General features: G+C 42.5%; 1 protein-coding gene across 3 annotated transcripts in view; it reads right to left on the reverse strand.

Annotated features, from left to right (window-relative positions):
- Positions 1 to 175: 175 nt before the first annotated feature.
- The window catches only part of LOC118369813 (serine/threonine-protein phosphatase 4 regulatory subunit 3), a 12344-nt gene continuing 1506 nt past the window's right edge, over positions 176 to 11013 (reverse strand). Inside the window, exons 4-17 of one of the 3 annotated variants that reach the window (XM_035754520.2) lie at positions 10722 to 10820; positions 9647 to 10270; positions 5696 to 5773; positions 5473 to 5589; positions 4647 to 4763; positions 4245 to 4376; positions 4015 to 4117; positions 3623 to 3664; positions 3379 to 3537; positions 2949 to 3118; positions 2730 to 2869; positions 2368 to 2516; positions 2093 to 2283; positions 176 to 1921 (exon numbers count right to left, since the gene is read on the reverse strand). In XM_035754520.2, coding sequence (XP_035610413.1) covers positions 1823 to 1921; positions 2093 to 2283; positions 2368 to 2516; positions 2730 to 2869; positions 2949 to 3118; positions 3379 to 3537; positions 3623 to 3664; positions 4015 to 4117; positions 4245 to 4376; positions 4647 to 4763; positions 5473 to 5589; positions 5696 to 5773; positions 9647 to 10270; positions 10722 to 10820 — 2220 coding nt within the window. In that variant the 3' untranslated portion in view covers positions 176 to 1822. Of the gene's footprint in view, positions 1922 to 2054; positions 2284 to 2367; positions 2517 to 2729; positions 2870 to 2948; positions 3119 to 3378; positions 3538 to 3622; positions 3665 to 4014; positions 4118 to 4244; positions 4377 to 4646; positions 4764 to 5472; positions 5590 to 5695; positions 5774 to 9646; positions 10271 to 10721; positions 10821 to 11013 lie in introns of all 3 variants that reach the window. The other 2 variants (XM_035754522.2, XM_035754521.2) reach the window with 2 other exon arrangements.

Raw genomic sequence — 11013 nt, forward strand, 5'->3', positions numbered from 1 at the left:
AGCATGGAAAGATGCAATTAACTTGTACATCCTGTTTTAAATCTACAAGCATGGGTACCTCAGAGGCAAATCTACTGGATAGACATTTGGACATTTTCAGCACTCAAACCAAATGAGAAAGTTTACAGATTAAATTAAACTAGTATCCAGAGTAAAATAAAGCTAGATCCACAACTTTAATGCCAGGGTCACATTTAATCTGAAAACGTATCAACTGTATACAAAATTTTAGAATGGAGATAGTGGTAGTAAATGCACTTTGTACACATTTCAGGGAGAAAACAAACCTCTAGACAATTGAAATGGTTACATTTGGGCATTCACAGATGCTGTACGTACTTCGACAAATGCTTTCCACCTCTTCCTGACATCTCAAACTACGTCTATCAGGGATAGGCAATAGATGGGGGTAGGGACCACCCAAAATCTGAACACAAGCGGGGCCGCAACGGCTCGCAGGTCTTCTTACACACATCCATACCCACAGATGCAGTCAGAGTAGGCCCTGGCCCTTTGGGCGCTGAAGCTAAATTGTTACACCCACCCTGCGAGCAAAACAATTTAGCAGCCCCCATATCTTGACAGCAAATTTGAAGTTTTAGTTTCATGCTATTCTACACATTTTGTAAAAGGGTGAATGCACTTGCAGTTGATCATCAGATATATTAAATGGGGCACCCGGTAGGTAATTCAACCATGACCACAAGTTTAGATAGCTGGCCTAGACTAATTTATCAATTGTCAACATGGGCTAATTGAGTGACTGTCAGAAGAGAAACTACTGATGCAACAAAATTGCACCTAGTGTATTCTACTATTCTAACCCAACAGTAAATTGAGACCCACACTGTTCAACAAACATGGGGATGAAGGGGCATCCCTGGTCTATATAAATGGCAGTAGCTGGTCGAGCCACCACTGCTGCAATTTTGGATTAAAATATGTTCTGACCCACAGGAAGTGTGCTAGCAACAAACTCAACCCATCAGGAGTACTGAACTGGATCACCGGTAGCATGTACCACTGAGAAGGGTTTCTGTTCTTTTAAAACAAGATACATACCTGCTGGAAAATAGACTTCTCTCAACAAAGACATCTGGAGCCAGTGAGTCAAAGCCACTGAATACACAAACTTCACAGACATTCTCAGTGGGCTGCAAAAATGACTTTACTGCAGTTTAATACCAGAATTGCAACTCTTGCTTTCTACAATGAATTTAATTAAGTGTGAACAGTGGTCCCACCATTTGTGCAGCAAAAAAAAAAAAAAAAAAAAAAAAAAAAAACTGGCAGGTATAGCTCTCCCCTTTTTAAAATCACTCAAGGGGGCATATGATGAAAAAAAAAACTGTACAGTACTTTTAAACTCATGAATACTGGATTCCTGACTAGTTGTGTGTGAGCCTCGGCAATGCAGCCCCAGCTTTGACAGTTGAGTCCTGCTCCTCAGAACTAAGAAAATTGTTTTCTGTAGGTTCGTTTTTGTGTTACTTATCCCCTCTTTTTGCCTAGTTCCCTCCACCCAACCCAAAGGAACAGTTCTGTAGGGTCAGCCAATCAAGCTTCCATTACTAAGCAGCTAGTCCTGCTAGCCTGACTGGCTCTCCCATTAGCACCTGCTCCCCCTTCTGTAGAGCGACTGAGGTTTGGGTGAAGTGCAGCGCCCCTGCTGGACCAACAGGGAAACCATGGCACTGTTCAACCTCTCTGGTCCACAGGCCAGATATGGGGACGTAGGGGCAGGGTAGGAAGGTGGGAGTGGTCTCTGTCCAGTGGACTGTGACTGTGGCACAGCTGACCAAGACCAGACGATTTCACTGGCTTAGGAGCCCAGACGGGGACGTTTCCGTGGCGACTGCTCTTCGTCTTCTTCCTCCTCGTCTTCGTCGTCAGGGTAGTCTACAAGGCCAACCATTGCAGTCTGTCAACGAGAACACAGGTCACATTAGAACTCAAGTGACTCAACCCTGGGTTTGATAATTTTTACTACTGGGGTGGCAGGCAAATGGGGCTTTTTACTACAGATTGACAGGTAGAAAGAGGATATGGCTCACCTTGGCAATTAGAATGGCAGTTGACAGGGAAAGCTCACCTTGACTACCAGGGTGCCGGGTGTCGCGTCCGACTTGGCTGGGGAGCCGTTGGGACTGGCTGAGGCGGCGTGTGAGGCAGCTGGCTTGCCGTTGGCACCGTTGGCAGCCCCTGCAGAATGAGAGAAGGTAAACTTAAAGCTGCCAGTTGGGGTCTGCGTTGGGAAGTTCTCTTTGTCGTCACTCTCTTTAACTGTAAAGAGACGGAAATACATAGTGAACATACCATTCCACAAGTTGTGGGTTTGAACACACTGAGCGGAGTGGCGGCACTTACCTTTTTTTGCTTCCATATACTTTCCGTAGCTCTCTGGGAACTCTTCCTCTGGCCTACTTTTCTCAACAGCCTCTCCTTCGTCATCATCCTCATCTTCATGGAACCACATTTCCTCATCCTCGTCCAGCGTTCGGGCATCCCTACGATATCTGCTTGGATAGAATAAACTAATTTTAACAGGCTTTATATAAATAACAAAAATATAAGTTACTTGACAACGCAACATTGCTTTGCTCAACACAAACCAACTGCTATTAAAGTATATGCCAAGTTATCCTCTTTGACTGAACCAAACGAATCAAATGGTCCACTTTAACGCCATTCCAGCTGTCCATGTCTGTGGGAGATGACGAAACACTGACCTGTTGAGTCTCAGGGTCTGTCGGTCCTTCTCCTGCTCATATCTGCCCTTTAGGCCCTTGAACGTCTGGACGTATTCAATGGATTCAAGTGCTTTGTAGTAGTTGTCTATGATGTGTGCTATCAGGGACTTAACATCCTCCTGTAGAGATAGATGTCATGAGAGTGTGTGCATGTGGTAAAATGGTAACCAGACATGTTAAGGGTGAATGGGGGCTTACAACTTTGATGAACTCAAAGAGTTCGATGATGGCTGAGTTTAGGAGGTTGTATCTAGTGCCATTGTCCAGCAGAGTGTTGATGACTGGCTCAAACAGGTTCCCTTTGATAATATAACGGTTGTAGTACTCATCCTTCTGCCCGATGATCCTTCTCATGAAGCGCAGAGCACCTGTTAGACAAAATCAGTACAATCACCACTTTGAAAAGAGGCTGAGGAAACTCCATACCGGCAATTACTTGCAGTACATTTTAGATTGTGGATTTATCAATTGATTATACCCAGGAGCCAAGGGTCCAAAGGTCTGGGTTCTAGCTTGATGTGCTTCATTAAACAAATGCACTCTACTGACACAATGTTTACATGTCAACGCTTGGTGCTCCCCATATTCTAGAACCATGTCCCTCTGTAGTGTTTCCCCGGTGACTCACACAGCGCCAGGAAGGTGTGTTTAGAGTTCATTAGCACCAGGATTCGTCGTAGCAGGTCCTTGTTCATGATGTATGTCTTTATGTGGTACGTGTGGTGCTCAACACAGAATGTCAGCAGCTCCAGAATCAAAGCCAGGAGTTGAGCTGTCTGGAAATTATCTGGAAGACAGCAGCATGCATTTACAATAGGGAGAGACACTCCTAGTCAAATGAGATTTAGGATTGTAATAATATGGTTAAATACCAGGACACACTGGGTTGATCTTGGTGGACCCCTCTTGCAGAGCTGAGAGACATAAAAACAATGAATATCAGTCATACAAATAGATCCAAACCAAGACATCTTGGCCTCCCCACCAAAAAGATATGCATATCCACACAGAGCTGGACCTAAACACACCAAATTCTACAAAAGACCAGAGTCCATACACACAATGCATATATTATCAGTGCTATCCAGAATCCTTGGGACGTCCCTAACCTAAACCCTAACCCTTGCCTTAATAACCATTTAAAATGTAAACTTCAAAGAGGTTGGGACGTCCCAAAAATTCCGGATAGCACGGACCATGCATGCATCCATTTAGATCTATAATCACGCGAGTTAAAATACAAAAAAATTGTCCCCCTCCTCACCTTTGGACTTCTTCTCGTCTACAGTGTTGGCCAATAGAGGGGCTGTTAGGACCTGCATGCAGTACTTGTAGAAGAAGCTGAGGAACTCGGTCTTCTCCGTTTTCTGACAGGATTCAAAGTGAAAGTATCATACAAATCATGAGGTATAGCTAGCTGTTCTGTTTTCTTGCATAATAATCATTACTCCCAGTGTTGTGACAGAGTGCGTGTGTATTTGGACATGGTCTTACATTGGTGGGCGTCAGCATGTTCTCTGGGTCAATCAGTGTACGTAGGAGCCCCATCAGCTGCACAGCACCCCCCAGCTCAGGGTCCGAGTCACAGATCATCTGCTTTATCACCACGTTGATCAGCAGCACATCCTAATGAACATACAGAGGGGAACGGTGAGGAGCGTCAAGTACAGGAAACCTAGAACACCCTAGAGAATTCAGACTCATCTAATCTAAATGCTCAGAAAAGGTATGCTTGGGTTAACAGTAAACACCTACTATAAGAAACAGTTCAATGGTTAAATAATCATGCCTTCTCATTTACATAATCACATCTCCATATGGCACCTACACGTGTCAGAGAAATTTGAAAAATTGGCCCACTAGTATCACGTAGGGCTAGCTATATGATATACGTACATCATCAGTCTGCTGTGGCTCCTGCATAACAAACTCTCGGACCATGGAGGGGCTGAACTCCACCAGGTATGAGAATATGTCTGTGGCTGCAGCCCTCACTTGCAGGTCGTCCATCCCCTGTGGAGACAGTGAGACACACTAGTCACACACTGGGTATACAGTGAACTCAAACTAATAGCTCATTCAGCTCCATCCACGTGTTTCTGGAGGGGCTCAGGAGTCTTCGTGCAATCTGGACTAACTGACTTTCTAGACCTTTATAAATTCAGGATTAAAAGGATTCTTTAGGATTTAGGCAATGAATCCCTTTATCTACATCGCCAGTCAGTTGAAATCACAGATACATTTTTTTTTTGTATGCATCCAGTATGAAGGATGTTAGAGGTAGTTTTGCGAGCCAAAGCTAACTAGCTGTAGAGCAATGACTCAGTCTATGGAATCTACTAGCATGCTAGCGGTCAAAGTCTATGGAATCTACTAGCATGCTAGCGGTCAAAGTCTATGGAATCTACTAGCATGCTAGCGGTTACCATTGACTTCCAATCATAGTGCAACGTTAGTTAGCAACTCCCTTCAAACTGTACGGAGGTAGACAAAAATGGTAGTCACCATTAATCTGACTTTGGGGAAGTAGATAGAGCTTTATACCCAAATCCTGAAGCATCCCTTTAAGAGACACTCTGGTACATTTAAATTCATTCCACTTTTTTTGACATGTGCTGGCAAGATGCAGCCCTTGATGTTGCCACATCAAACACACAACCAAATTTCCAGGTTAAATATGCAAAAAGAAGACATTTAAAATGTACATAGTAACCATTCATACCATGACTATTTCAAGAGCAGGAAGAATGCCTAGATTCGCCAGAGTCTTGAAGAAAGCATCTCTATTTTGCGGTTGCAAGGTTTGTGAAAAAGCACAAAATTCTTTGAAGAAGTTCACCTGTGAAGAGGAAGGAAAACACAGGACAGTACTGAAACATTCATGACAAAAGCTGAGTATTTGTATGCTTTTAATAAATATAAATAGAGTTAATCATTAAACTTACTAGTTCCCTCCTTTTACCGTCCTCTGTGGCTTCATCTGTTAGCTGTGCAAAGACTTCAGTGAGGAACTTCTCATCCTCCTGTAGTGTAAGGCAGGGATATAAAGTTAACATACTCAACTGAATCTCAGATCTCTGTGGTCTGTAGAGGTGTTGTGGTGAGAGGTCATGTTAAAAAGCACTAGGCCTGAACCCAAATTTATTACAGGGGTGAATAAACATGGCCATGTCCCTCTTGAGCTTCTAAACATGTATAATTATCCTGCCAAGGGAAGTTATAAAATAAAACTAATCGTGCCACAGCCTTATCATTGTTATCAATGTGAGATCCAAGACATTCAGGGCCTACTGGTATGTTGGCTTCACAGATTCCCCTCTTAAATTGAAGATTACCCATCAACTACAAACCTGTTCACTAATATCAGAGAAAAAGACAAACAGTTTGATCGAGAAGTAACGATTTACAATACTGAAGACAACAAAGTGGCATGAGTATTTTATCACATTTCATATGATATTCTATTTATGTCAAATAAAATACATTGATAAGTAGGGATGCACGATATTTAAATAAATATAGAAACGGTAAGCATATCGGAATCGGTCAATATTAGCTAAAAACGCCAACATCAGCCAGATGTCTAGTTTAACGCCAACGTGCAAAACCGATGTCAAAGCTGACTTGCATACCTATAAACGTAGGTAGGCGACGTAATGACGCCACGATAAACACTACACATGCAACACAGCATTCCCAACCAACCCACAATGTCAGCTGTGTGGATCGAGCAGTCATTTGAAAGAGTAAAAAAAATTCAGTGAGACAACTGAGGCAAAATCCATTGATGCCAAAATAATGGAATTCATTGCCCTTGACAATCAACCACTCTCTGTCTTGGGTGATGTTGGCTTTCGCCGACTGGTCGAGCACCGGTACACACTACCAAGTAGGCGCTATTTTTCCGATTTTGCCCTACGGGAGTTACACAGTATTGTTGAAACTCACATCCACAAGCAACTTGTTATGAGCATCACTGCTATTTGCTTCACAACGGACATTTGGACCAGAGACGTCAGCCCCATGAGCATTGAGTCAGACAGCGCAGTGGGTCGACGAGGATTTCTTCCTGAGGAAATCCGTATTGCATGCTCAAGAATGTGCTGGTTCTCATTCCGCTGCTGCCATTTCAATGGCATTTGAGAACATGTTAGAAACAGGAACACTCTTCGCCCCAATTCGAACAACTGACTCGAGAAATAAGCGCAACTGCGTCTGCAGCAAATGTGATACCCTGTCATGGCATTGAAACCACTGCACAACAAAAACGCCAACACAGACCGCCGGGTTAACTTGGAAAAGTACTCTAGTAGAGGCTGTGAACAATCGGTGGCATTCTCTGAGCCTCTACTGTGTCGTCACCATGCTCAATGCTAGGTACAAAGACCGCTACTTCGATGCAAACAAGAAACAGGGATTGCGTGAAATGTCCGGCTGTGTCTGTAACAAGACGGAAAAGGACACAGTGACAGTGCGCACCGACGAAGAAAGGCCACAGATAGACAGAGCTGAAACTTCACTGTTGACATGTATGATGAAATGGTTGAGACTGAACAAATGAACAACAAAACAGTACAGCAAGTAAGTGAAACAAATTGGTTTTTATGTTTTACTGGTAAAATGGGGACATACGTAAATGCCAACAAAATAACTTGTGTGTGTGTGTTGCAACTATTTAACTGTACTAGAATGCTTAAAAGGGCGCAAATGTTTAATAAATATCGGCATCGACTTTTTTTGTCAAGGAAAATATTGGCCAAAAATGTCATATCAGTGCATCCCTATTCATAAAGTTGATCCATTCCAGGTTGTTTACAACAGCAGAATATTACAAATTGTAATCAATACATGTATCTTCAGATCTACAGATGGGGCAAATTTCACAAGAAAATAAAAGCACCAAGAGACACCCAGTCACAACATTGTTGGTTTCATTCAATGGTTTCTTTATTTGTACTATTTTCTACATTGTAGAATAATAGTGAAGACATCACACATGGAATCATGTATTAACCAAAAAGTGCTAAATCAAAATATAATCTTCAAAGTAGCCACCCTTTGCATTCTCTCAACCAGCTTTATGAGCTATTCACCTGGAATGCATTTAAACTAACAGATGTGCCTTGTTAAGTTACATTTGTGGAATTTCTTTCCTTCTTACGGTGTTTGAGCCAATCAGTTGTGACAAGGTAGGGGTGGGTATACAGAAGATAGCCCTATTTCGCAAAAGACCAGGTCCATTACTTTAAGACATGAAGGCCAGTCAACGCAAAACATTAAGAACTTCGAAAGTTTCTTCAAGTGCAGTCGTAAAAACCATCAAGTACTATGATGAAACTGGCTCTCATGAGGACCGCCACAGAAAAGGAAGACCCAGAGTTACCTCTGCTGCAGAGGATAAGTTCATTCGAGTTACCAACCTCAGAAAAGGCAGCCCAAATAGATGCTTCACGGAGTTCAAGTAACAGACATCTCAACATCACCTGTTCAGAGGAGACTGTGTGAATCAGGCCTTCATTGTCGAATTGCTGCAAAGAAACCACTAGTAAAGGACACCAATAAGAAGAAGAGACTTGCTTGGGCCAAGAAACATGAGCAATGGACATTAGACCAGTGGAAATATGTCCGTTGGTCTGATGAGTCCAAATTTGAGATTTTTGGTTCCAAACGCTGTGTCTTTGAGATGCAGAATAGGTGAACGGATGATCTCTGCATGTGTGGTTCCCACCATGAAGCATGGAGGTGGTGGTGTGATGGTGCTTTGCTAGTGACGCGGATTTATTCAGAATTCAAGGCACACTTAACCAGCATGGCTACCACAGCATTCTGCAGTGATACGCCATCCCATCACGATTCCACTTAGTGGGACTATGATTTATTTTCAACAGGACAATGACCCAACACACATCCAGGCTGTGATAGGGCTATTTGACCGAGGAGGGTGATGGAGTGCTGCTTCAGATGACCTGACCTCCACAATCACCCAAACTCAATCCAATAGAGATGGTTAGGGATGAGTTGAACCGCAGAGTGAAGGAAAAGCAGTCAACAAGTAGTCAGCATGTGGGAACTCCTTTAAGACGGTTGGAAATGCATTCCTCATGAAGCTGGTTGAGAAAATGAGTGTGCAAAGCTGTTATCAAGGCAAAGGGTGGCTACTTTTTTAGAATCTAAACTGTTTTGATTTGTTTAAAACTTTTGTTTGGTTACTACACAATTCCATAGTTTTGATGTCTTCACTTATTCTACAATGTAGAAAATAGTACAAAAATAAAATAAAAAACTTGAATAAGTAGGACTGTCCAAACTTGACTGGTACTGTGTATATAAGGAGCACCTAACTTGACAGGGCTCACACTACATCATGGTTGTTGTAAGATCTTTCAGATACAAAGACCCAACTGATTGGAATAATTTACCAATAGAAAACAGGGCATTAAAATCAGTGAATTTAAAGGCCCCATCACAAATGTTAAGGACAAACCGTTTGTGTTTTTAATTAATAGAAACATCACTATGTGAAGATATTTGTAAATCTGTATGTATATATTATAGGTACTTAGTTTATTAGTTGTATTAGTAGTTTATTAGTTGACTTAGTAGTTGTTGCACAGGTTAATAAGTAGTATTAGCATTTTTATTAGTTGTAGCAGAAGTAGTTGTTCAACAATGTTTCTATGCTGTTAGTGTACTTTTTTAAAAACAAATGATTGTTTCACTTATTATTAGACAGTTGCCACATGCTTGTTACTAAGTATGTTTTTTTTTTTGGACACTCAAATGAGATGTGCTTCTCGAGATTTCATCCTGCAAAATGTGAAATAAATAAATAGACTTACATTTGTAGTTAAGAATGGAAAAATCTTGTTTGGCACTGTTGGTTTGCAGTGACTCACCTGCAGCATGCTGACTATCTCCACCTTGTTGAAGAAAATGAAGGATGTGAGGGTGGAAAGGAAGTTCTCTTCGAAGACAGAAGGAGTGGGAAGGATGATGTCCTGGATGTACTGCACACGGTACGTCTGGTGGATCTTCTGCCGCAGCTCTGAGTCCGTGATGGGGATCACCTCCTTGAACTTGGCCGTCTTGGTGAGGAACTCACGGTGCATTTTGGGCTGCACCAGCGCCGGGTCGTACTCCAGGCAGCCCACCACGTCCATGATGCAGTCGTCTGAGAACATGACCTCGAACAGAGCCGCCTTGTTGAGAAAAAGCACGCCACGCACAATCTCATACAGATGATGTAGGCCCTCACGGTTGTCCAGGTCTTCACACACCTGGAAGAGCTGCAGTAGCTTCTTCATGTAACCTTCGCTCATAAGGGCTAGGGCCAGTTTCTCCCGGCGGATGGGCGAGGACAGGACAGAAGTGACAAGGTCAGCGATCTCCTCCAGCCGGGCCAGCTCGCATGGAGGCAGCTCCACCAGGTGGCTGGTCTCTGGCAACTCCTCGAAGCGCTCCTCCTCAGACTCATCGATGGGGTCCTGGGTGATCTCCAGCGCAGGGTCTTTTCCCTGCACCTGGGGTGGAAATTAGACACAGGCCATAGGTAAGAATAACAGAGAATATCTCTAGTCCCCCATTGCAAAGGACAAACTTCTTTAACATGATATTCTGTCATTTAAAATGATAAAATACTACTGGCTTAGTCTTATATGGGCATACAAAGAAAATGTATGTTTACTGGCCCCTAAAGAAGCAGCAGTGAGCTAGTATGCACATACATAGTTATTCATAGTATTGGGGGCTGGAGCTTCAAATATCAAGCAAATATGGTACAATCAATTTCTCCAGACAAAGCATGTTTTTACTTGTGTGTATGTCACCAACAGTTGTGACATGTTCTATAAATGTTGTTCCTGCAGTTAAAAAGTATGCTTTCTGGTGCCATAAAACAACTATAAATAGCATAGTAGTACTCATAAAACTTACACTGATTTACACAACCATAGAGTAAACACCGTACAATACCTGACAAATCTTTTCCCAGATTTCATCACAGCCAGCTTTTTCCTGAAAACTCAGAGCCAGATCATAGTTCTCTGCTTCAGACCACACGATCAGAGTATCCTGAGCAGGGAAAGACAGTCCTCATGATCAAGTTCAGACAATTCTATTTTCAAGTATTTGCATTGTCAAATTAACCACAACTGTACACATTCACAATTATTTAGATACATAGGCTACTTTTATAAATGGAACTTCCAGAGAGCAAATACAACACTGAATGTACACTGAAGATACACAGCAGGCCTCGATAGAG

The sequence above is a fragment of the Oncorhynchus keta genome, chromosome 36, assembly GCF_023373465.1.
Source record: "Oncorhynchus keta strain PuntledgeMale-10-30-2019 chromosome 36, Oket_V2, whole genome shotgun sequence".
NCBI classification, from domain to species: domain Eukaryota; kingdom Metazoa; phylum Chordata; class Actinopteri; order Salmoniformes; family Salmonidae; genus Oncorhynchus; species Oncorhynchus keta.